General features: G+C 37.4%; 2 protein-coding genes across 6 annotated transcripts in view; one reads left to right on the top strand and one right to left on the bottom strand.

Annotated features, from left to right (window-relative positions):
• Positions 1–262: 262 nt before the first annotated feature.
• On the bottom strand, positions 263–19,084 carry LOC6038320 (paired box protein Pax-6). Of its 2 annotated transcripts, XM_038267013.1 has the most exons (7): positions 19,002–19,084; positions 11,176–11,195; positions 10,879–11,044; positions 10,610–10,790; positions 10,367–10,541; positions 1,709–2,061; positions 263–1,653 (listed from the first exon to the last, which is right to left on the bottom strand). In XM_038267013.1, the coding sequence occupies exons 1-7, from the start codon at positions 19,019–19,021 to the stop codon at positions 922–924; spliced, it is 1,647 nt and encodes a 548-aa protein (XP_038122941.1). In that variant the 5' UTR covers positions 19,022–19,084; the 3' UTR covers positions 263–921. The 2 variants fall into 2 exon arrangements, with proteins under 2 accessions (XP_038122941.1, XP_038122940.1); XM_038267012.1 differs by lacking the exon at positions 19,002–19,084 and having other exon boundaries at positions 11,176–11,939.
• A 1,451-nt stretch (positions 19,085–20,535) lies between these two features.
• LOC6038321 (plexin-A2) overlaps positions 20,536–26,908 on the top strand; it is an 82,999-nt gene continuing 76,626 nt past the window's right edge. For 2 of the 4 annotated variants that reach the window (XM_038251021.1, XM_038250867.1), the window contains exon 1: positions 20,537–20,977. The gene's annotated coding sequence lies outside the window, so the exon portion shown is untranslated. Of the gene's footprint in view, positions 20,978–25,640; positions 26,130–26,908 lie in introns of those variants that run through there. The other 2 variants (XM_038250924.1, XM_038250975.1) reach the window with 2 other exon arrangements.

Genomic DNA, 26,908 nt, shown 5'->3' with positions numbered 1-26,908 from the left:
TTAGTTGCCTTGACATTTTTTGTTATTTTGGTTATTTTGATCATTTTGGTTATTTTTTTCATTTTGGTGATTTGGGTCTTTTTTACAAATTCGATCTTTTTGGCAATATAATATTTGTTTGTTTTTTTTTCTATTTTTGAAATATTGTTATTTTTCGATTTCAAATCGCCATTATGTCAATGGTCATTTTCTTTCCAAACAAAAACAACATCCCCGATTTGTTTAAAATGGACGCAGTCGTCCTTTTTTTTCAATAATAATGTTTTTTTTTTACTTTCTTCTTGTCACTTTATTGTACATTCCAGTTTCATTTACTGCTCTCCGCGCACTCGCACGAGAGAGCTGATGCGAATATATTGTTCTACATTTTCAATAAGAGTGTTTTTCTTTTTGTATGCATACTTCTTCAAATTGGGTTTTCTCACCCGTTCATCGTTTTAAAATATTCAATTTTCCTAACACATTGTTTACTTGTCATTACGATTTTTTTTTGTTTACATTATGTTGTGTCACAGCGTTTCATATATAATGTGAGTGTGTGTGTTATAATGACGTAGTTTAGACGCAAAAAATAATACTTTTTCGTACCCACCTCTGTGTTTCCTCCTGGCTATAATATGTATAATAAGTACGGACAACCATCACTTGTAGTAAAAACTGATCACGTTTGTGTTTCATTTCATAGTTAATAATAATAATAATATATAATATTTTGTGTCTCGTCAACATTCACCATGTTTGTTTGTTTACCTTTTCATATGTTTGTTTGTGTTGGTGAGAGAATAGATCAAAGAGTGCACCATAATGTCGGTCGGTTTTTTTTTTCTTTTCCATTTATGGCAAATCATGTTATGGCAATTGTCATCTCGTGAAGCAGGGGAAGAGACCTTTGGCTGCGTCCTGGCCTCGGGACGCTTACCATTAACTTTTGTTCCAGTCGAGGGTCGACTGGAAGCTGAGCACGCCGGACACGGCGTTCGTCGGCAGGTTGTACAGCTGGTTCTTGAGGTACATCCCGTTGTAGGACGCAGCCGCCGCCGACTGGTGATGATGGTGGTGGTGGTGATGGTCGGCTGCGGCGGCCGAGTACGCAGCCGTGTGGTGCATGTTGGCTGCGGCCGCCGCGTAGGCAAAGTGGTTGTACAGGGACTTGTCGTCCGAGGTAGGGGGCGCGAAACCGGCGTTGTTGGACAGGGCCACCGCGTCCATCAGGTTGGGCTCGTGCAGCACGCCGGTTCCGGGTGTTACGGAGCCGCTGCCTCCGCCACCACCACCCGATCCGGTAAGATTCGAGGGAAACAGCTTGAAGGACATTGGTGAATGGGTTTGAGGATGTTGTTGTTGCTGTTGCTGCTGCTGTTGATGTTGCTGTTGCTGGTGCCCTTGGGGAGACTTCATCGGATCGAGGCCGGCGAACGCGCCCGGTTCCAGCGGGTAGCTCTTGCTCAGATAATTGCTGTTGGAGTCCTCGACGCACATGTTGGAGTCGTACACGTGCTGCGAGACGAGCGGCGAAGTCAGGTTCATGCATGAGGACACTCCGGAGGGGGGTGCGGGAGTTGCCGACACCGCCACGGAAGTGCCCTCGGATGCCGCCTGGGAGCGTTGTTTCTCCTCGCGGCGCCACTTGGCGCGCCGGTTGGAGAACCAGACCTGAAAGCGTGGAGAGACGGATCAGTTTGTTCCGGAAATCAAACCAGAGACTCACCTGGATCCGCGCCTCAGGTAGATTGGTTTTGGAAGACAGTCGTTCCCGGGAGAACACGTCCGGGTAGTGCGTCCGCTCAAACTCCTTCTCCAGGTACTCGATTTGGTCGACGGTGAACGAGGTCCGATTGCGCTGCAACTTCCGCTTCAGGCTGAGCCGTTCCGAGTCCGAGTCAAAGTTGACCTGCGCTGATTGTTGTTGTTGCTGTTGCTGCTGCTGCTGCTGTTGAGGGGACGGTTTGAGACCTCCGCCGGCGGTTCCCAGCCCCACCGGCGAGTCCAAGTTGGTGAAGCAGTGCTTGCCGAAAGAGCCCTTGTTTTCGTCCGACGGACCGGCCGACGACGGTTTGATATCTGGCGAAAAAAAGCGAAATTAGCTGGATGTTCAACAGATTTCTGCACGCAGCCTAGAAAGGTTGTAGACCGATAAATTATCGTCGAAAATATTATCGTCTAACGTTAACGATAATGGTTATCGTTATCGTCTAGATCTTATCGCCGATAACGAACTCAATCGTATTTAATTTTTCAAAGTATAAATAGTCATTACTGTTCTCAAAATACCATATTTTTCGAAAGTATTCAAATTGTCATATTTTTGCAATATGGGTATCAAACGAAGTGAAATTTTTATGATCTTTAGATTTATTTTTTTTGTTAAAAACTATAATTTTTATAAAATACAATCTAAAAAAGCAATCTTGTATAACACTTTAACACTTTTTTCGATTCTATGCTGAAATATTTCTACAAAATTCAAAGCTCTGTCTCATTTGCTAGGAACTAGACATTAAAAGTTAACAAACCACAATGCTTTTATGTACAGTGCCTAAACCAAAATTATTTAAGATATAAAATTATTTGACCAAATAAATGCAAGTTAACTGTCTATTTTATTTGTACAGACGAATCCAAAATGCTGAAAAATAGACATAGATAAAATTAAATAAGGAAATAACAACAACAAAACTTACAAAAATTACAAAAATATTATGAGTTCAAAAATAAAAGAAGATTACAAGAAAAATCTTCGAAGAACAACAAAATTCTACAAAGAATCTAAAAAAGAAACTTATGAAAATTAATATGAAATTCACAAATGGAAATTATAAAAGATAATTACCCAAAAAACAAACAATCCACTTTAACGACCCTTAGAGAAAATTTGGGACAATTCATAAACCACGTGGGCACTTTGAGGGGGGGGCGGTTGTTTGCGATTGTCCACGCTCGATAGAAAAAAGATTTTTTTTGTATGGAAAATTGTACATGAGGAGGGGGGGGGGGTTGAAAATTCCAAAAAAGTTTCCACGTGGTTTGTGGATGGTCCCTTCATAATATAAAAAAAAAACAAATTACAAAAGATATTTTAAAAACAAAATGAAAGCAAAAATTTTGCAAGAAAATTAGGTAAGATAACAACAAAAGCAAAAAAAAACAGAAAAAAAACAAAAGAAATTTCGTAATTTCAGCAAAAAAAAAAATACAAAAAGGTAGCACAAAAAGTCAAGCGATGATTACTTTGAAAACAACCATCGAAAACAACAAAACAAAATTCTAAAAGGACTGATAGAAAATTAAATTAAAAAAATCCTTAAAAAGTTACAAAAGAACATAACGAAAGAATTTGACACATAAAGAAAATTAAGTTAAGAAATAACAAAAAAAAAATACATTACAATACGTTTAAAAAAAAGTTGAAAAAAACATAAAAAGAAAATAATAAATAAAAACATCATTATAAGACAACCTAAGAAAATAACAAAGGATAACAACGAAACAAAAATTAACAAAAGGATATTACATAATAACAAAAGAGAATTGAAAAAAAAAATAAAAAACAATACAACAGAAAATATCTTGAAGATATCACAAAAAGAAATAACAAAAGAAACAACTTGCTGTTTATTCGACCGTATCAATAAATTTTTAGGTTAGGTTTTGGCTTTCGGTCTGTTTGGGGAATCAAAACACTTTTATGTTCTCTTCATCCGACGTTTCGACCCGTTTTGGGCCTTTTTCAAGGAATCTAGGGGTAGATTTATTGGGTAAGGCACAAAAACATAAAAAATGTACACTTATGCTAGGCTTACCGAAATGGGAGTGTTTGTCGTTAGGGATGCTCCGTCAAGCACAGAACTGTCTGGTAGCGGGGTAATCTGTAGTTTCAGAAAACAAATAAATATTTCTAAATCTACAAATATTTTTCTCTCCGTGCACTCACGTTTCAGCGAAACTGGCCGCTATCCGGTATTCGCTCGTCATACGGGTTCGTTTCAACACGAAACGCGAGAATTTTTGGGGCACGGATAAATTCGACACACTTTCTACCATTGGCGCGCAAACTATGGCAATAAAACTCATTCTAGTGTGTGAGTGTGTTAAGGTGTTGGCATTATGTGTTAGTGTGTGTGTTGTCCCTACTGTTATTGTTTTTATTTATTTTGTTTTGGTTTTTCTTCCTTGTGTATATGTTCTTAATCTCGTTCAAAATCCCGGCATATGCAGCATGCAGATTATCCGTGTCTGTCCGCTTGTTGACAGTATGTTGTGTGTTTTTAATGTGGCAACTCTCCAGGATCGGTAGATTGGCCCCTTCATTGACCGATCTACAATTCGTACGGAGTCGATCCCGAACGAGTGGTCCATAGCTGCTACGTGACTCGTCAACGCCGACTTCTCTTTGCCCAGCTGATCTCTGCGTCTGTGTTTGTGTATCCCTTCGCTTTCAGTTCTTGTAGTTGTTTTACATTTGATTTGTGTCCAGACATTCTTGTTTTCAGTTTTGTTGTTGTAATCCCAATATAGCAGGCATCACAATCGTTGCATGGTATAGCGTACACAACGTTGGATTGTTCTTGTATTGGTGTTTTGTCTTTCACCAGTGGTAGGAGGAAGCTACTGTTTTTGTGTTTTTGATGGCTATTTGTATGTTTGGGTATTCCTTGTGAAGTGTTTTTGTTATTTTCTGGGTGAGACCATAAATATTGGTGAGCGAGTAGAATATTGGTGTGTTATTCGTACTTGCGTCCATAGCTGTATCGTTCTCACTATTGTCTATCACTGTGTTGTTGTTTACCTCCTCAAACAGCTGATTTTGTGGTGTTCTGGAAATGACGCGGTTTATTAACGACTTTGGGTAGTCGTTGATCAGCAGGTGCTTGCGGATGATGTTTGCAGCGGTGTTGTGATCCAAGTTTGTTGACAACATCTTTACCCGCTTTGCGAAATTGAACGCGACGTTCAACTTGTGGTGTGGGGGGTGGTGCGAGTGGTAGTTGAGGAACCTTCCCGACGCGATCGGCTTCATGTACCATTCTGTGCGGACAGTTTGGTCTTCTTGCCTAACCAGAGTCATGTCTAAGAATGGGAGCCGTCGGTTTTGCTCAACTTCGACCGTGAACTGAATGTTGTTGTCCTGACTGTTGAAAACTTTTTTCACGTAGTCGATTTTATCAGCTGGGAGTGACAGAAACATGTCGTCAACATACTTTTTGATGTGAGGGATTGGAAAATTAACAGCTTCGAGCTGTTGAGCTTGGGACCAAAATTTGCGCTAGCACACAAAAACGTTTTCGAAGCTCCTCTCTACCACCTGATCGCCGACGCCGAAGCAGTGGTACGAGCTAACAAGGACTCGGACCTACAAGAACGTGCTCGATGCGCGATAGCAAACAACATCCAAAACTACCTGAATGCTAGCAAAACAACAACCCCGACTTGCAACCAAATAAGTTCTACACGGAAGCCGAACTCCAAACAAGATCGTTTTTCAAACAACACCCCGAACTGCTCGCCCTTAAAGCTGACAAGGGAAACAGAACCGTCGTATTATCAAGGGAGGTGTACAACGAAAAAATGAAACAGCTGTTAAACGACGACCGTACCTACGAGAAGGTGAAAAGAGATCCAACATCAAGGTTTGAGAAAGAAAACAACAACATCGTAAAACGACTCAACGATCTCAACCTCCTAAAACCGAAACAACCAGAACGACTACGAACATATACTGCAGTGTGCCCAAAGATCTACGGCCAGCCGAAGGCCCACAAGGAGGGACTCCCATTGAGGCCTGTTGTACCATGTATGACGTCACCAACCTATGAGCTCTCGAAATACATAGGGACGTGGCGTTACATCGTGCTGCCACCTGGTTTTTTTAAGCGCAAGAGTGGAAAAGTGCTGAGTCATCGTCTAAAAATAGACGGCGTCCTATCTCGCCCAGCAAAATGAAGTCGATAAAGTAGTCGGTTTCGATGAGAAAAAGTGGAAAACGTGGTCTAAAAATAGCGACGCCATCCCCCTATTGGCAACGTAATCCGGCAATCGATAGACAGCAAGTACAACATTCGTAACTCGTTCGAGTTTTGTAGGTACGTAAACACACTCACACTACCAAACAGCCACATACTGGTATCGTTCGACGTCGTAGCGCTGTTCACGTCTATACCACTAGAACTCGTCACGAAGAGCGTTATCAAGCGATGGAACAAGATCAAAGAGCACACACCAATTTGTTTGGACATGTTCTGTGAGATCGTAGAATTTTGCGTCAACCGTAGCTATTTTTCTTTCAACGGAGAATACTACATCCAAAAGTTTGGAACGGCTATGGGCAACCCGCTATCATCGCCGATTGCTGACCTCGTAACCGAGGAGTTGATTGATCATGCCCTCGAAGCTGTTAATTTTCCAATCCCTCACATCAAAAAGTATGTTGACGACATGTTTCTGTCACTCCCAGCTGATAAAATCGACTACGTGAAAAAAGTTTTCAACAGTCAGGACAACAACATTCAGTTCACGGTCGAAGTTGAGCAAAACCGACGGCTCCCATTCTTAGACATGACTCTGGTTAGGCAAGAAGACCAAACTGTCCGCACAGAATGGTACATGAAGCCGATCGCGTCGGGAAGGTTCCTCAACTACCACTCGCACCACCCCCCACACCACAAGTTGAACGTCGCGTTCAATTTCGCAAAGCGGGTAAAGATGTTGTCAACAAACTTGGATCACAACACCGCTGCAAACATCATCCGCAAGCACCTGCTGATCAACGACTACCCAAAGTCGTTAATAAACCGCGTCATTTCCAGAACACCACAAAATCAGCTGTTTGAGGAGGTAAACAACAACACAGTGATAGACAATAGTGAGAACGATACAGCTATGGACGCAAGTACGAATAACACACCAATATTCTACTCGCTCACCAATATTTATGGTCTCACCCAGAAAATAACAAAAACACTTCACAAGGAATACCCAAACATACAAATAGCCATCAAAAACACAAAAACAGTAGCTTCCTCCTACCACTGGTGAAAGACAAAACACCAATACAAGAACAATCCAACGTTGTGTACGCTATACCATGCAACGATTGTGATGCCTGCTATATTGGGATTACAACAACAAAACTGAAAACAAGAATGTCTGGACACAAATCAAATGTAAAACAACTACAAGAACTGAAAGCGAAGGGATACACAAACACAGACGCAGAGATCAGCTGGGCAAAAGAGAAGTCGGCGTTGACGAGTCACGTAGCAGCTATGGACCACTCGTTCGGGATCGACTCCGTACGAATTGTAGATCGGTCAATGAAGGGGGCCAATCTACCGATCCTGGAGAGTTGCCACATTAAAAACACACAACATACTGTCAACAAGCGGACAGACACGGATAATCTGCATGCTGCATATGCCGGGATTTTGAACGAGATTAAGAACATATACACAAGGAAGAAAACCAAAACAAAATAAATAAAAACAATAACAGTAGGGACAACACACACACTAACACATAATGCCAACACCTTAACACACTCACACACTAGAATGAGTTTTATTGCCATAGTTTGCGCGCCAATGGTAGAAAGTGTGTCGAATTTATCCGTGCCCCAAAAATTCTCGCGTTTCGTGTTGAAACGAACCCGTATGACGAGCGAATACCGGATAGCGGCCAGTTTCGCTGAAACGTGAGTGCACGGAGAGAAAAATATTTGTAGATTTAGAAATATTTATTTGTTTTCTGAAACTACAGATTACCCCGCTACCAGACAGTTCTGTGCTTGACGGAGCATCCCTAACGACAAACACTCCCATTTCGGTAAGCCTAGCATAAGTGTACATTTTTATGTTTTTGTGCCTTACCCAATAAATCTACCCCTAGATTCCTTGAAAAAGGCCCAAAACGGGTCGAAACGTCGGATGAAGAGAACATAAAAGTGTTTTGATTCCCCAAACAGACCGAAAGCCAAAACCTAACCTAAAAAGAAACAACAATAAAAATTGAAAAAAACGAAGAAAGCAAATATCATCAGAAGATCCCAATAGAAAATTACAAAGCAAAATTAGCAAAAAAAAGATGACTAAAGAAAATTACGAATATAAAAAATTAAGTAAGAAAATTCTATAAAAAATATCACAATGATATACAATACGTAATAAAAAATCAAACAAAATGAAAAATAAAATAAAATGAAAAAGACATTTAAAAAATACAAAAGAAAACAACGAAACAAAACTTAGAAATTACAAAAGATAATAACATAAGAAAATTGAAAAAAAAAACATTTGAAAAAAATTACAACAGTAAATATCATAAGAAAATCACAAAAAAATTACACAAGAAAATTACAAAAGAAATTTACCAGAGTCATGTGCAAAAGAAAATTTAAAAAGAAAATTTAAAAAACGTAAGAAAATTTCAAAAGCAAATATCATCACAAAATCACAACAGAAAGTTGAAAACACAAAAAAAAACAAAAGAACAAATCACCAAATGAAATTACAAATCAAACCTTCAAAAGGAAAATATAAAATCCAATTACAAAAGAAAATATAATAGCAAAATAAAAAAGAAAACTACAAAACAAAATAATTACAAAAGAAAATAAAAAAGGTTACTTACAAACGAAAATATCAAAAGAACAAGAAAAAAACAAAAGTAAATAAAAATAAACAAAAATAACACTAGTCAGTCCTTTTAGAATACACAAGGAAATTACAAAAAAAAACCAAAACTAATTGAAAAAGAGAATTATAAAAGAAAACAAAATAAATTGCAAACACAAAACAATAAAACAAATTTTTTACAAAGCAGGCTTAAAAAAGGAAAAAAAAACAATACAAAAAACAGTTATAAATGAAGAAAATTACAATAAAACCATAAAAATGATAGCATATTACACAAGAAATTACAGAGAAAAATACAAAATTTAAGTACATAAGAAAATCACAAAAGAAAACTGCGAAAGAAAATTGTAAAAATATAAAATAAAATTTCAAAAGCAAACTGAAAAATAAACCACAAATTAAAATTTCTTTAACAAATGAAATAGGAAATAACTAAAAAATCATAAAAGAAAAAAAAGGATCATCTAAGGCAGCCAAAGAAATTACAAAAATACTTTGAAAAGAGAATGACAAAAGTAAATAACAAAAGAAAGGTATAAAAAAAACATATCAGAACCATACATTTTTTTTAAATGATAGTATAAAAAATATATAAAATACAAAATAAAGCAAAAAAATGGAAAAAAAATCAGTAAAAAATACAAAAAAGGTTAAGGAGAGTTAAACAGAAGGGATATGAATTTTCTATAATGAAAAGAAAATCAAGAATGAATTGTAAAGTAATTTGGCTGCTGTAGTGGTAAGGTTTAAGATTGTTACATCTTCCCTCATTATTCAACGAGTCGTTCTTAGGCTTCCACATGGCTACCCTTGGCACGTCAAACTAACTCTTGAAACAAATTTAAGGTAGTTCAACGTTTGTTTGCCTTCCAAAAATTCATAAAATGTAAAGATTTCTAACAATAGGTTTTTTTTTTAATACGCAAAACAACAAAAGAAATTTACCCAAAAAAATGCAACGCAAAAATTTGCAAAAAAAACAGGGCGGTGCAAATCTTTTGCAAAGTACAATTGCAAACCTTAAACATTTCAATGAAATTAGACGTGCAATCAACTGAAAACTTTAAAAAATGCTTTTTTAAAAATACCCCTCCAGAATACCCCTCTAAGCTAAAAATCCTGTAAAATGAAAGTTTACCGATATATTTGAAAAAAAAAGTCAACTTAGTTTATTCATTGAAAATACATGGCAAACAATGAAGAATCAGGTGAAAATTTTTATTTTACATTATTTGGTAACTGGGGTATTTGTGAAATTTTTTTTTTTTGCAAATTTCGCTTCGTTTGGTACACATATTGCAAATTTTTAAAATTTGAGTATTTTCAAAAAAAGGGTATTTTGTGAAAATTTTAGTATTTAAAAAAACTCTAGTGAAGCGAAAAAGCAAAAAAAAATTGCTTCGCTTGATACCCATATTGTAAATTTTGATAATTTGAGTACTTTTGAAAAAATAAGGTAATTTGTGAAAACTTTAGTGTTTTTAAAAAAAACTCTAGTGAAGTGAAAAAGCAAACAAAATTTTGCATCGCATATTGTAAATCATGAAAATTTGAGTTCTTTTTAATAATACGGTACTTTGTGAACAATTTCGAGTATTTATACCGTGAAACTTACTACATTTTCAAAAAATATATTCTCAGTGAAATCATTGAAAATTTAGCATAATTTGGTTGAATCAAGTCGATTTTAGAAAGAATTTAAAATTGATAATTTTATCGTTAATAACCTTGACGCCTACCATTTTCGGCGCCACCATATTTGTAGTGCAAAAAGGGCGAACTGTCATTCAGCGACTTTCCGGACGCAGCCAGATAGCTGGACTCGACGTCACTCGACGATTCTTGTGCGTGCGGTTTCTTGCTAAACTCCTTCTGGGCGGCCAGGTTGCGCAGGACGCGGTTTATGGACGATACCTTGAAAACAAAAACATCAAACAAACGTCAATCCGCCATTTTGAGACAAAAAAATGACAGCCACTCACGCTCGGGATGTTCTCGGGCGTGCAGATGCGCTCGTTCAGCAGCTTGTCGCGGATTTCCCACGCAAAAATGTTCGGACAGTTCTGCTTGAACTGGGAGATGCGGTGCACGACCTCGGGGGTGGCCACGCGGGGCTTGGAGCCGCCGATGGCGCGCGGCCGGATGCTGCCCGTTTCGTAGTATCTGAAAGATTTTGACAGTGTTGACGTGCAGTTCAATGTGACTCAACTTGAAGGTGACGCCTTGCTCACAAACTGTCAAATGTACTTACCTGCCCAGTATCTTGCTGACGCATCCGTTGGAAACCTGCAGGATCCGGGAAATGTCACAGGGCCGGGCCCCGGCGTGGGCCAGCTCCACGATCCGTTGTCGGGTGGAGTCGGGCAGCGGGCGGCCACCCACGAAGATGCCACCCAGCTGGTTGACGCCGCTGTGGCCTAAATTTTGGGGGTTAGGTTATTGTCAAATCGGTATTTCATAAGGATGTTCAACAAAATAAAATCAGTGTTAAATAATACGATAAACTCATCCAAAATCCACTGAGAAAGAAGTTCCTTCCGGCTTTTACCTTCGTTTTTGTAATCCATGCTACAAATCCGTGAAAATGCGATTTTAATAGAGTGCGAGAAAAGGGGGAGATAAAAGAAGAACATTGTAAGCAGATTATCCACTTTTCGATTTTTTTTTTCCTACTTTTGTCAAACCAAACCAACTAAAGAATGAGAAGCCACGTGCTCCCGGGTTCCGGCAATTCACCGAATAATAGAGTTGTTCAATGCATTTATTTGCCATTTCTGCTGCACGAAGAGGGGTTCTTGTCGTCTTCGACGACGTGTTGCATACTTACAGGGGGAGGAACCATCGTTATTGTTATTATCATTTTGTTGAATTTTGATGAACCACCAGCACCACCACCACCACGTGGTGGCAACAGGGGGAAAGCATACATTCGGGGGTCTGTTCCGTACAGATTGGAGAAAAAGGGGGAGAGGGAGAAAGAAAATTGTACAAAGTCAGAGTCAGAGTCGAAGTGTGCCATGATGAAATCTGCTGTGGACAGATGATTTTCGCTCCCTTCGGGACGATCGCGTCGAGCTGATAATCCTCATCATGGCATACTGTGTGAGTGCGTGTGAGTACGCGTCTGTGGTCGAGGGTTGCTGTGCAGGGTGGGTGGGATATTTGGAACAGGTACCTGCAAACATCTTTCATTGAGTTGATTTTGAAGGGAGGGAAATTTATCTGTTTGTGAAATTTGTTAGAGTTAGAACCTTATCGGCTAACATTGGTTTTTGATTTGAAACATTTGTCTAAACAAAAGTTGTTTTGTTTTTGTTGAAAGATATGTTGGCCGGGACCGTGGTGTAGGGGTAAGCGTGATTACCTCTCACCCAGTCGGCCTGGGTTCGATCCCAGAAGGTCCCGGTGGCAAATTTTGAGACGAGATTTGTCTGATCACGCCTTCCGTCGGACGGGAAGTAAATGTTGGCCCCGGACTAACCTAAAAAACGGTTAGGTCGTTAGCTCAGTCCAGGTGTAATAGTCGTCTCCCTGGATCCTGCCTCGGTGGAGTCGCTGGTAGGCAGTTGGAATAACAATCCAAAGGTCGTCAGTTCGAATCCCGGGGTGGCCCGAGCATGGGTAAATAACAAGGGAAATGCGTAATAATACCTTTCTCTGGTATCAATACCAAATTTTGGTATTCCTGGACCCTTTAAAATTTGTCTTAAGGATTATGCAAGAGCAAAATGTGCTATCATACCAATTAAAGGTATTGTTTTGATATTGCAAAATGGCAGAATTTGTCAATGGTCGAACACCACATATTGGTATTCTTTTGGTATTACAGTGTTATATCAAATTCCTCTGAAACTATGGGAAAATTTTGACCAATTTTGACAAAATAATTAATTTTGCGCTAAAATAATGTCTCAAAGCGAATGCTTTAATTGAAAACCGGAAATTTCAAACTTGATATTAAACATTTTTGATATACCCCCTAAAGAAATGACATGAAATTGTTGAAAATTTTCTAAGTCAGGATGGCACATTTTGGTATTTTTTTTGGTATTAAAGTGTTTTATCAAATTCCTCTGAAACTATGGGAAAATTTTGACCAATTTTGACAAAATAATTAATTTTGCACTAAAATGATGTCTCAAAGCGAATACTTTCATTGAAAACCGGAAATTTCAAACTTGATATTAAACATTTTTGATATACCCCCTACATAAATGACTTGAAATTGTGGAAAATTTTCTAAGTCAGGATGGCACATTTTGGTATTCTTTTGGTATTAAAGTGTTTTATCAATTTTCTCTGAAACTATGGGTTTTTTTTACCAATTTGGACAAGATAATAAATTTTGCGCTAAAATGACTTGAAAAAAAAAAAATACTTTGAAAAACGAGCCAATCGAAAGATTATTGAATTTTGGTTAATTTCAATCCAGTTTTATTTTAATAACACTTATTTTTCAATCTTGTTATTTTTCAGAATCTTCAAGAACTTCATGCACAGGCCGTTCATCAATGACAAATGCATTCGGTGTGGTGAAGAATATCACTAAGAACAACATGGAATCATCAGGTGAGTAGATTTGGCTGTTGCATATGGATCATTTCCGTTTTTTCACTAACTGCAACTGCTGCACTAAAAATTGTATGAAAATACCAAATTTTGGTATTACTTGAGCAAATAACAGCGACCAAAATGTGATCTTGGTTGCCCAGTAATAGATGGTAAAATACCATCAAATCATACCAAAATCATGTATGTGAAAGACCACAGGAATACCAAAATATGATTTTCCAAGGGCGCGGGAATACCTAAAAATTAAACCATGGCAATACCAAGTTTTGGTATTCAAGCAATGTTCAAAAATCCAGAAGACCTCAACTTGGTATTGAAATGGTTTTATTTTGAGGTATTATTTTACCCTTGGAATAACATGGTTTGGTATTGTTGTGCCCTTACACATACAAGATTTTGGTATGATTTCATGGTATTTTACCATCTATTACTGGGCAACCAAGGGCACATTTTGGTCGCTGTTATTTGCTCAAGTAATACCAAAATTTGGTATTCCCGTGTTATTTACCCCTGCTCGGGGGATGGAAGCTTTGGTGTAAAAAGAGGTTTGCAATTGCCTCAACAATCAAGCCTTCGGACACTTAGTTTCGAGAACGCCAAGGCAATGCTGTAGAGCGAATAATTTGATTTGATTTTTTGATGTTATTAACAATCTGAGTCCATGCCTGAATTGTCCGTTACAGTCTATTTGGAATTCCATACAAACTGTAACCGGAATTTCAGACATGGGTTCCTGGCTGTTAAACATGCATTTTAAATACTTTTTTCAAGAATAAAACTGAATAATTTTTAGAAAAAATCGATGATTTTTTCAATATCATTTAAAAAAATTGTAAAATTTGTAAAAATAAAGTATTTAAAAAAAATCAAGCGCAGTTATTTTCAAAATGTATGTAAATATATTGTAACTAAATATCTGAAAAAAGACCTAAAAATTCGTGCTTTGTTTTCAAATCCGTTCTTATGTAAAAATTTAAATATTGTTGAACAACATTAACTTCCATTGGAATGAGCGAATAACATTAAATGTTTACATTTGTCTCACTGGATGTTATCAAAGAAGAAATAACATATAAATTTAGGCCAACTGATTCTTAATGGTTCTACATTTTCTAGAAAAAATCCCAAAAGAATCTGTAGTCAAAATCTAGTATCCATCGTTTTACCACAAATTAAGAAAAATAAAATTGAATCAAGAAATGAAATTGTTTAAAAATCACGCTAAAATAAGGATGTGTAGTTATAATGAAATAAAAATGCTGGAATGTCGAACTTTCAGGGAATAAACAGAAAATCGATTTTCGTCAAATCACTAGTTTAACAAAAAATAAAGTTAAAAAGTGCAAAATATTTTTTTTAAACATAATTAACCAAAGTTTCAACAAGTTTACGATACTTGATTGCACGTTTTATATTTTTTACCATGTTTTTTATGTAAAAGTACTGTTTAGTTGAGCAATAGTTCATCTCAAGATTTATATTTGTTTTAAAATTGTTTTCTTATGACTTGAAAAAAGTGTTTATTTCTATTTTACCCTTTTAAATGTGACTATTTGGTGCAGAGAAACGACTCTAGACAGGTACAGCCTAGACAAATTGGCAAATTGACGGTTTGAATGCATATAATTACAAATAAAAATACAAAAATTAAGAAGAAGAAACACAAAACAAGAGACGAGAAGATTTTTGCCAAACAAAAAATGCTCAACATAACCTGGAATCCTGGATACGGACAAAATATTAAAAAATCGAAATATTATTGGTTTGAACCTCTTTTTTTATCGGTGGTATCGGTAGGAACATGTGGTGGAATAGAAAAATAATGTTCCTTTGTCTGAACTTTACAAAGAAAAATATATTCAGAATTTCTAAGTCAACTTACAGAAAATAAACTTTGGAATTCAATGTATCGCAAATTTAAAAGAGAACTTTAGTTTTATGAAAAATAAGAATAGTTTAGAAAAATACGATCCCTTTCTCAAGAACTGCATATTGTTGATCCTTTAACCCACTTTTTTTTGTGAATAAAATGTATTTTTGACAAAATTCAATTGCTTTGAAAATGTCTTCTAATTTTACTACAATTAAACATTCGAATTGCAATTTTAAATTAGAGATTTTTTTAAAGGCGATGATTTGTAAAAATAAAGGTATTTAAAAAAATCAAGCGCAGCTATTTTCAAAATGTATGTAAATGTATTGTAACTGAACACCTGAAAAAAAGACCTAAAAATTCGTGCTTTGTTTTTAAATCCGTACTTATGTAAAAAATATTGTTGAAAAACTACAATCACTTTTAAAAGATCTTCAAAATTCATAGAGTAAAAAAAGGAAAAAGATCGAAAAAAAAACTTCAAATAAAATGCGTTGTTTTGTGAAAAAAAGTATGTCTGAAAAAATACAATAATTTTCAAATTGTTATCAAATAAACAATTATCAATTTTTTTTTAAATTTCTCCATTCTACTCGAAATATCTATAATTTTTTTATCGTTTGACACCCATCTCGTAGAACAGAAAATTTGTGTATGTTTTTTTAATCTGTAGTTTAGTGAATAAAAAGTATTTTTGAAATAAAAAAATATACATTACCCCTCTACAACGCAACCCCGCCTTTAGACGGGCTTCGATTTAAAAAATCGCCAAAAATCCATTTTCAACCAATTTTATCTTTAAAAAGCATTGGAAAGAAGAACTCTTAAAATTTTAGAAAATTTATGGGTTGGAAGTTTTACTTGTGTTATGTGACATGGCAAATGTTTTTAAAAATGTAATTTTTTTAGGGGTCTACTTTGGCTGTGTTTTTAATTAACATTTCCTATGTTTTAAGTAAAAAGAAGTATGCAGTAATTTTTTTGCAATTCCGTCGTGAAACTACTCACTTTTCCTGTCATTCTCGAACGACGAAATAGCTTACTTTTCTGTACCAAAAATAACAGAATCGAATAGCAACACTTTTCGAAATAAATGCTGAAAAGTTCTACTTTTGCAACTTGTTGCATAAACTACTATTTTAGTGTCGCAGACTAGGCCTCTACGCATTTTTTTACGACTTAAATGATAATGGTGCCATTTTATATCCGAAAATTTGAAAAACGAGCAAAAAATTGAAAAAGTGACTGTAAAAACATGAAAAAAATTGATAGGCAAAATGTAATAATAGGAGGTGGTAGAATAGGCCAAATACTACCAAAAACAAACATAAACTAAACAAGATAAATGCAAATTAAAATACTAAACATGAAACAAAAAAAAAATAAAACAAGAGAAGTAAAGTTTTTCGTACAACAAAAGTTGCTCAAAATGACCTCCTGAACACGGGAAAAATAAAAAAAATTGAAAAAAAAATTTGGGCAGTAGAGGGTTAACTTATACAAATTTTGCAACAATTTTTATATTGAATGAATTGTTAAAAAAATAATCGATAGTTTAACGAAGCATCGGATTACCGAGAAACTACTCCTATTTTATGTTTTTGCAATATTGTTATAATATGATTGCAAATTTTGTAGAAATTTTTTAAGTGATTTAATTTTCATATGGACCATAAATAAACCACGAGGACCTTTTTTGAAATCTCAGTCACACCCATCCCCTCCCTCGTAGACAATTTCCATACGAAACAAATTTCAAGCAGCGTTTAAAGTTTTAAGCTCTTATTTAAATCCAAAACTACATGGAATTAACTCCTAACGAAAAAAACAGGAAAAAATAATTTTGTGGAAATTAACAGATTTAAAAGATACACGGAAAAAAGTCAATTCTCAAAATCGTGAATTATGTTCATGAATTTGAGAACCACGAAGGAATATATTCACGTTTATAGTGCAAATGCACTATACTCATGAATAAATTCCTTCGTGGTTCTCGAATTCATGAACACAATCCACGATTACGGGAACTGATTTTTTTCCGTGTAGGATAAATTTTCATCGAGTAAACTCTGGGCAAAACTGTACCTCAAATATAAGTATTTGTATTCGAAAGTGTGAGTGTGTGAAAAAGCAATAAAAATCATCTCCTTTTAAATCTTATTGATCATAATCTACAACTGAAATGAAAACATCAAATCGATTTAAAAATTCCTACTTAATTGAGATACAGATTTTCAAAAAAAAAAATCAAATCACTTTTGATGAACTAATAATGTTAAATAGCCTCTTAAAATATATGTTTTCCATAACACACAATTTTATCATCAGAAATATGGTTTCTTTTTACCTTCATCTGAAACCTTTAATATGCTTTTATTGTGTTTTAGACCAGACAACTCTTTTTTATTTTTATCATTTTTTTTGAAGTTTGTGTTTGATAATAAAAAATATTTCGTCAGCACGTCTCATAGATTCATCCAACAAGGTTTAGCAAGTTGGATAAATAAGGAACGTGCTGAAAAAAATACGATATTTGCATTTGCATCATGTTTCATTACAAAATCTTAGGAGTTTAGTAGATTATTGTTCTTTTCATAAATATAAATTTTGACAGAAAATAGTATAGCTCAAGCAAAACAATGTAATTGGTCCAATGTTAGTTGGTAAACAAAGAGTTTATCCTTCTCGAATCAGTGGTTGTTTACATTAGAAGTGTATAGGAAAAGCTTTTTGTTTACAAACCCCCATTAGCCATATAAATTGTAATGCTCGAGTTGTAGTAAATTGATCCAGCGTTCTTTTTTTAAACTCGATCTTCATATGAAATTTGTGGGAACAAAAACAAATTTAGTAATGCAGTGTAGAACGTTATAATACAGTTACTTAAATAAATTTATTGACTGCCATCCTAAACACCAACTGTCTCCACTTTCTTCACCAATGTCACATTTTTATTCGTGACCTCTTCCTTTCATTTACCATAACTGCTGTTTTACAAATCACATCCTTTTCACTGAAATCACCATTATCACACTGCATATAAATCCCGACATAGGCGTAAAACAGTAGGGACTGCGTGTACAGGAATTCATTTACAATTCGATAGGCTCGCAGCAGCACCTCCGTGAGTGTCTCTTCTTTTCCCATATCAATTAGCGTAAGTGCTGGAAGAAGTCCCTTTTTGATTTGGTCTAGCCTGGAATCAACCTTCCTGTCGCTAAATTCCGCGCCCGTTTTCCACTTCACCGCGCATGTGCTGCACCGTTTTGAAATTCTATTACGAATTGTTCGTTTTTTGTTGTGCTGTGTGTACGACAATGTTGCTCCTTTTCAGGGTGTACGCTGCTCCTAAACCGCCACTTTGGAAAGGAATTCTTCGCAGCTTGACCGTGGTCGTCGCCGTCTCAAGCTGTAATTCGATATCCTTCGACTTAAGTCGGGTTGGCCCCTTTGATATGCTAATGTTGAGGTTATAAAAGGTTGGCCGTTTGGTCGGAGTGGTGGGCTCCGTCCTTTCCAAGCAGTTTGGTCGACTTTTCGTTTCGCATGATTTAAAATGATTTTCTTCGATGAATTGAAGGGAACTTCTATTTGAAGTTGGTTGAATCTCTGAAGTACTCACAGTATTTTTACACTACACTTAACTCACTCAAAACAACACAGAATCCGCTTCATCTCGTCTCGTAAGAGCAGAGGACACGAGACAACAAGGGAGGTAAAACGCCTGCCAGTCCGAATTATTGGATGCAAATCGGACGTGAAAATCAGTCATGCGGAAAGAGGAGCGTTTCGGGCCGTTTTAAGCCCGCAAAACGGCCCGGACGCGTCCAGCGGGTCGTTCCGGACGACAGTGGACCGTGTCCCCCGGGTGGCCGGCGGTTCGCGGACCGCCAAAACGGCCCACCGTAAGTCCGTTGTTGTGTGTTTACCTTGCGTGTATCAGCGCCATCCGTAGGAGATGTGTAGGTTCCACCACCAATTTGTACACTGTCGAGTGAACACCAGCGACGGCGAACATTTCCAGCCGAGGGTGGGATTGCGAGCTGAAATGCGCCGGGTCAGAGCGGGTGGTTTGGGTCTTGGCTAGACGGGGTGGTGGAGTCGATGAAGGCTGAGTTTGTTTACTGCAGGAGGCTGAGGAGTGAGCGAGAGATTCGGAGAGCGCATGACGAGATCAGAATCAAAACAGCGTGGAGAATGGCGAAAAGATTGGCAACATTAGCGGAGACACAAACCAGGTGGTGAGAATCGAGCAACTTTGAATTTGATTTAATCTTGATATTCGAAGCATTTCTAACTCTCAAAAAAAAACTCTTAAAAAATGCCTAAAAAAATCTTACGAAGATCCAATATAAAAAATTTCATTATTCGAAATCAGCAAAACAATACGCTTCTTCTATTACGGACGTAAAATTATAGTTTTCTAACCAAATTCACTTACAACGTGATCTGATTCAGTTTGTAGCGCGTAACATTTAATTTCCGAATACTTATTAGTTCCTTTCCTCGACGCTGAATTGCTTTTGTTTGTTTAACCAAATCTTCATAAAAATGTTCCAGAATGTGATCATTCCTGAAATAATCATTCAAACTCTCAATTTACCTACCTCAATCTCGACATCCTTGTTCGGGAAACGCTCACTTTTTGAGGGTTCGTTTTCGGACCTTTCTTGGCTCTAAATTGCTTTTGTTTGTTTAACCAAATCTTCACAAAATGTTCAAGAATGTGATAATTCTAGAACGAATCAACCACACTTTCGACTTACCTACTTAAATCTCGACGTCCTTGTTCGAGAAAAGTTCACTTTTTAAGGGTTCGTTTTCGGACCTTTTCTTGACACGCTGAATTGCTTTTGTTTGTTTAACCAAATCTCCACCAAATGTTCCAAATTATGATCATTCCAGGACAAATCACCCAAACACTCAACTCACCTATCTCAATCCCGACGTCCTTGTTCGGGAATCGCGCGCACCATCCACGAACGCTTCGGCGAAATCACTGCCAAAACACACCGAAAATGCTCCAGCATCTGACAATTTTGCTTGAATTCGTTGAATTCACGACACTGCCACCCGATTTGACAGTTCCATTCAACGCCTCCTTCGTTCACAGGGAGCGTTCTTTTATTACGTAACGCGAAAAATCGGACTTTTAGACCCCCTCCCCCCCCTCGTAACAAAATTTCCATACAAATTTTAAAAATTTTGTATGGAGCGTAACACGGCCTCCAACCCCCCCTCCCCCCCTACTGCGTTACGTAATAAAAGAACGCTCCCACAGCATCGTCGCCGCCGCACATTCCAATGGGAGTCACGCTCTCCCTCTCTCTCTTTCCCTCTCCAGAGGCTTGCCATCCATTCAAAATGGCTTCGCCCGTTTTCGCCTGCGTATACTTCTTTTCGCCCGCTCGCTCTCTCTTTGTCTATTTTGCCGTTCTCTTCAGAGCTCTGTGGCGTCCGCTCGCGGCTTGCTTGGATCAGTCGAGAGTTGAACCGCGAACAGAACGCATCGTCGCCGCCGCCGTCGTCGGGATTTTTAACCACAGAGTGCAGTGTGAAGAAAGAGAAGTGGCTCGGAAGGAGTGTGAGTGTTTTTTGCTGTCGGAAAAGGCAGTGGCGTTCGAAGACAAGCGGGTGTGTGTAGTGTGGGAAAGAGAGAGAGAGAGCAAGAGTGTGTGATTAGAAGCGCCGTTAGTGTGATGGTGACGGAACGACGACGGGCCTCGGCAAAATGATGAGATGCACCCTCTTTTCGCAGTGCTTCGACGACGACCATGTTTTCACACCCGTAGGCTAGGGCCCAAATCGTAGTGCAAGAGAGGGAGAAGGAGAAGCAGAGGCAGAACGTGCATCGTGAGAAGAGAGCACGCGTATGCAATCGTGTAATTTAGTAGTGAAATCACAGGTAAAAATCGGGAATTTTCGTGCGGGGGGCTCGCGTTGGCCACGGCGAAGGGCACATTCGGGACGAAACGGTGAAAAAAGCGCCCCCGAAAGCAACAGATTACGCCTGGAGAGGGGGGAGGTAGACACAAGGGACTTGTGTGCGCCTTCTCGCTCTCGCAGTTTAGTCTTTGATTTCTGTTCAGTCAGTCTGCTGGAGTGAATGAGGAGTTTGGAGAGCGAGAGCGAATTTGCGGATGAAGGGAGAGACGGAGCAGGCAGGGTGTGGTGCGCTCTATGGGAAGGCACGAGAGAGCGAGTGGTGGTCCAGCGGCGGACGGACTTCTTGTGGCTGTGAGAGAGCGAGAGAGTGTGGGAAAGAGAGAATGAGGCGAGACACCTACGGACGGAATGCAGGGATGTCAGATTGGAAGGATGATAAGTTCTTGAAAAAGGAGCTCGGCTTTTGGAATTTTGACGGGCGAAGCGGTTTTTTGAGGGTTTTCTGAAGTGGTTTTTGTTGTTATGAGGAATTCTAATTGGATTGATTTAAAAGCCGCATTATTACTCATTTTGGTGAAATAACCAAACAAAGCATCGATATTGTCGTCCCATAAATATTTTTTTTTAATTAGATTAGTTCAATTTTCTTTATCAGTATTGTAATTATTTTCACATGCTTAAACCTATGAGTCATTCCATGTCAACTGAGAACACTTTTGGCTTAACCTTTACCGATTTGAACCAAATTTGGAGAGAACTTTCATCTTTCGATAATAAGAAATAGAAATACCAAGTTTGGACTATACTTTATTTCAAACCACCCTCATTTTTGAAGATTTGTTTATTTTGTAAAATTTCAATGAAGATTTATGAAAATTTTTTGCTCTCGGGGTTTTTTTGGGCAAATTTTGAAGACAAATTTGCAATGGCCAAAATAGGATATAATAAAGTTGTTTTTTTAGAGGATATACTACTCAATTTGGGTTCTAAAATTAAGCTTAAATTTGTGATATTATTATTCACAACGATAAAGCTTTTTTTTAGTACAAGGCAAAATTAAGTGGACAAAATTGTTAACTCCTTTTTTTGACGTCCTAGCCAAATGGTTTCCTTCAGAAGAGTTGTTGTACTTGATAAGGGCGATCTTTTGAAGTTATTTACATACAGGGTGACGATCTTACAATGTGTCAACCAAATTCTAACTTTGTTGGATGTCGTTGTGTGGCTTTGGTGTCTTCGACAAAGTTGTATAGGAGAAAATCTCAGGAAAGTTTGTCTAACTTGCCTAATTTCTATCTCTTGATCTACACTAAATATACACATTTTTTGCAAAAATGATCGAAAAAAGTTCTATGTTCTGAACAGTTGTTTATGGCATAAAACCACACATTTTTGCCGAAGACAGCTAAATGTTTCGAGCTTTTATTAAGAAGTTTTAAAAAAAAATATCAAATTTTGAGCCTATTTTCAAGTTGCTGTTTTGAATATGGCGCATTTTGGCGCAAAACCGAACAAAACATCTAAAAAAACACACTTTCAACTACATTTCCTGAAAATATCTCCGTGTCTATCGGTGTCTATTTTTAGATATCTTAATTCGAATGAAACTCTGTGAACCTCGTTGGATAAATGTATGACTCGCACTGAAAAAATCTTTGTTTTGCAACTCGTCGCATAAACTATTTTTTCATCTAGGGCGAATCGGGACAGCTGGTTTTAGCCTTGTTGCGGTACAATATTTGGATATTTTTTCTTAGTTTAAGTTTTTCAAATTAAAGCATAAAATGTGCTCTAGAAACTGCTGTCCCTTTTCAGACTGTAGTCCCGATTCATCCCACTTGACGGGAGGCTAGATTTGTATCTTCCAAAAATTGTTTAAGTTTTGTAAAATTGAAACATCTCAATTTTCCCAATCATGGTACAGTCCAGACTCGATTATCTCGATTATTGACAAATTTTCACTTGGGATAATCGAATCACAAAAACATTTTTTTTTCGCTGTCTGATTTTTGATTGTCTAGCTTATGCATGATCCCTAAACTACTCAAAAGTGATTTGGAATTTTTAAATCTAAAATGGTGGTCATAAAATATTAAAAAAATGCATTTTTTGATTTAAAAGGCGATCAACCATTCAAAATTGACTAAAATGGGGTCGCAGAACTCAAAATTGATGTTAAAAGCAAGAAATTTTAAATATACTTATATATTTTTTTCGAATAATCGAGACTTCGGATAAGCGAGTCTGTACTGTATTCAGTTGATTTGATTTGAGCCATTTTTGTTTACGAAAAAGTACTTTTCTTGTTTTGTGTTGTGCTATTTTATTTTATTTTTTTAAATCCACTTTATTTGTTAAGTATAATTGTTTTATGATGCTTAGGGACCATCCATAAACCAACACCATATTAAATCGTGACGTTGACAATTTTTTGGTCAGAAAAATGGGTAAATTTTCAAAAAATTACATCGAAAAAAAAGTTCATATTCTGCAATAAAATTTTTCAACTTTTGAAAACAAAACTTGTTTTGCTGTGTAATCGCTTTTATTTACCTTTACTAAAAAAATCTCTTTTTTTATATCAAATTATTTTTAAACATTAAATACATTTAACATTAAATTTCCCAAAAATAACACGTCTCACGATTTTTGACAGGTGAGTTACGGGCGATTTTGAATCCATTTTTTAATTCTATAATCTATTTAATTTAGTTATGAATACTTTTTTTTAATTTTGAATAAGTCATGAAGTCTAGTATCAAATTTTACACTTAAGCGTCTTTGCACGGAGAAAAAAGAGTTCTCAAAATCGTGAACAAGCGTTCATGAAATTCGGAACCACGAACAAAGTGTTCAAATTTCATCGTACGTTTTTCACGATTTCGAAAATTCTTTTTTCTCCGTGTGACTCTTAATTTCTATCTTATCACGGTTTCGAGCTACAAAGCACTAAAAAATTAAAGGGGTCGTACCAGGGACCAAAATTACCCCTTTAGAGCAAAGTTTCACGGTAATCGAAGAGGTTTCCGGGCAGCTGCTGTGTGTGAGTTGGTGGAGAATTATCCATTAAGGGAGCGTTCTTTTATCACGTAACGCAGTTGGAAGGGAGGGGGAGACAGTGGTCGCGTACACAATTTTGATAATTTGTATGAAAATTTTGTTACGATGGAGGGGGGGGGGCGTTACGTCATAAAAGAACGTTCACTTTTCAATGTCATCGATTCAGAAAAAATGATAAGTTTTTTATTTGAAATAGTCCTATAAACATAAAAAAATCTGGATGTGTTGTTTTTGTAATCGATAACACCTTTGCTCAAAATTGAAAAGTTATTGGTCTTGAAAAAGATTTTAGAATCATTTATTTTCGAATTCAAGTTCTCCATTCCGAATCGAATGTTTCCAAAATCGTTAAGATTTTTTCCGATGCAAATGTTGACGATCTCAGCCATAAACACAGCAGAAAAGATTTTACGGATCTGTTTAAAAGATTTCTTTGCGTAAAGGCTGTAGGAATGGCTAGTTTTTGTTAAAATTTGGATTTTTAAAAGTTTTCCTTATCGAACTTGTGTTTACGACTAAAAAGCTTCAATTTTTAATCGTAACAGAGAAACTTTCCAAATGGTGCTATAAAGGCTAAAAGAACTTCGCTTTGAATTGTATTGATTTTGTAAAGGAAATAGTTTTAGGATACGCTCTGTGCAAGTGTTACGACCAAAGGTAAGATTCGATACTTAATTGGGTCCTAAAGTTAAGCTACATTTCTGATATTTTTTTAAAAAATAACTTCGCGGCCCTTCTTAATAGTTGACTTAATAGTTGACAGTTCGTTCTGAGGGAACCATAGTTGATCCATCGATAGATTGTTGCCTTGTCCATTTATTTTATTTGAATTAAAATGAAAAAAAAGTGATCAGAAATAGTTTTTAATCGTGTTTTTTTTATCCCTGTACATAAAAATTTACGTTTGACTTTTTTAAATGTATTTTTTAAAGTTTTAATTAGACAAACGTTTGATGCTGGTATAAAAAAAAACTCATAACAACACAATCCACTCCAATTAGTCACCCAAAAGTTCCAATTAGCGCTCCCTATCAATCCCTTTTTCCATTATCTGGCACCCCTGTCATTGTATTGTCATTCGCTCGCGTCGACGATTCGAACTTGAATGGACAAGTCTGGCAGTCGTCGTCGTCTGTGAGAATGTTCGCTCGCGAGAGCCCTTCTTTTCGCTCTCCGCTGCTCTCCCTTCGATTGCTTGGACCAACTCGGGGGCTGGAGTTGGAAGAAAGAATCTCGCAGCAGGGCGTTTTGCGTTCGTTTTGGGCTTCACCCCGAAGGTTGCTGTCCATCGACTTTGTCGTCACTGCTTGCTTGGATGGATGGATTGGTTGGGTTTGTTGTAGTGCAAGTTTGGTCGCCCCAAATGTCTCGGGGTTTTGCGGGTTTGAAACTGTATAAAAATGACATTTCTCAGTGAAAGACAATGTTTAGAGCGATTGTAAAGTGACGTGAGATTGTGTTTAGTGAAAACTTTGTGGACTCTATAATCGGTGGAAGCTGTTGAAGACCCAGACCTGGATAGTTACAGCAAGCACCACAGTTTTGCAGTGGTATTGGTGTGAATCTGTCGGGACACACGACCCACACGACTCCCAGAATGTAACATGCAAACTCGAGTGAGTGTCTCCACCACGCAGAGTAAAAGTTAGTGGTTGCATGCAGTGTTCCGTGGCCAGACCAGAGACCAGAACCCGTAAGGTTCTGACCCCCCACTCGGGGAAGACGACGCACGCAGTGCGCGATAGTGACAGAAAACAGAAGCAATTGAACGACAAAGAGAAGAAGAAAAAAAAGTGCACACAGCATGCTTAGAGATATGTGTGTGATTGAACATGTTGGTGTAGCGATTGATTTGGAAGTCAGCGCCAGAGGCGCCCCTCGCGGCCTGCTGGGGAAGCTTTCGCGTTAATGTAAAAGTAATCAGTGAAAATAAGCCCCCCGAAAACAAAGCAAAAGCAAAAAAGAGTAAGAAGAATTGATTGATCCATTCGGATAATGCGAGGAGGCTGCGAATCGTGGAGTTGTAGTGCCGGAAACATTGAGGCTGTTGCTGTTGCTGAAGTTGTTGTGGTTGTTGTTGGCTGCAATTCGCGCACACTAGACTCGATAAGGTAATTGGCTCGCGCGAGGCTTTCGGTGCACAAATACCAGTGAACATCTGGAGCTGGACCGAGCCAAGCTGTGAGCCGCCCATAGAGTTATCTAAGCCCGAGCTCACGCACACTAGCACCCCATTTGTTTTGCTGGCGGGTACAAAATTTAACCTCAATCTTTTTCGTGTACGTACACGCAATACATTCGCACGTAGATAACTCTATGAATAAATGTTACTTCTTCGTCGAGAGAGATCGAGGAGGCTGCGCGATCTTCGGTTGGGTTTCATCCGTTTTTGCAGATGGAATTCTGTTTTTTTTTCGCGCAGATCGAATTCGATTCAGCTTGGATCTTGAGAAGGGGCAATGAATCGAGCGAACATTCTTTTCTAATCATCTTTGCGATGGGATGGATTTGTAATGGTTCCGGGGAACGTTCGAGATCGAGTTCGTTTCGGGTACTTGAGAATGGGGATTAATTCTTGGGGGATCGTAAATTAACGTGCTTTTTGACGTGGTGTTGATAATTGAATCATTGATTTGGTAAATGGATTCAAATTTGTATTTTTTTTTTACTTTCCATTGCTCGACTTTATAGTAAAATTTGAAAAAGAGCCCGTGAAAATGTCATGCGAAAATGGCGTTGGATAACATAATCAATGTCAGTTCAGTATTTTTGGAGACATTTCCAAGGCACATACAATGACTAGATATTTACTCAACTGAAGACCAACTAGCTTGAAGTGGTACTACAATACCGTACTTGAAAATTAATTATGAAACGCTAGCTTAGTAAA

This window comes from Culex quinquefasciatus, chromosome 1 (genome assembly GCF_015732765.1).
Source record: "Culex quinquefasciatus strain JHB chromosome 1, VPISU_Cqui_1.0_pri_paternal, whole genome shotgun sequence".
In the NCBI taxonomy this organism is placed as follows: domain Eukaryota; kingdom Metazoa; phylum Arthropoda; class Insecta; order Diptera; family Culicidae; genus Culex; species Culex quinquefasciatus.
This window is presented reverse-complemented; position numbering and strand designations above follow the sequence as displayed.

Coding starts and splice junctions, on each gene's coding strand:
- LOC6038320 (XM_038267012.1), bottom strand. CDS start 11,260: ATGTTCTTCTTTTATCTCCCCCTTTTCTCGCACTCTATTAAAATCGCA. Junction 10,791..10,878: donor GTCAGCAAGATACTGGGCAG/GTAAGTACATTT, acceptor AAAATCTTTCAG/ATACTACGAAACGGGCAGCA. Junction 10,542..10,609: donor CGCCCGAGAACATCCCGAGC/GTGAGTGGCTGT, acceptor TTTGTTTTCAAG/GTATCGTCCATAAACCGCGT.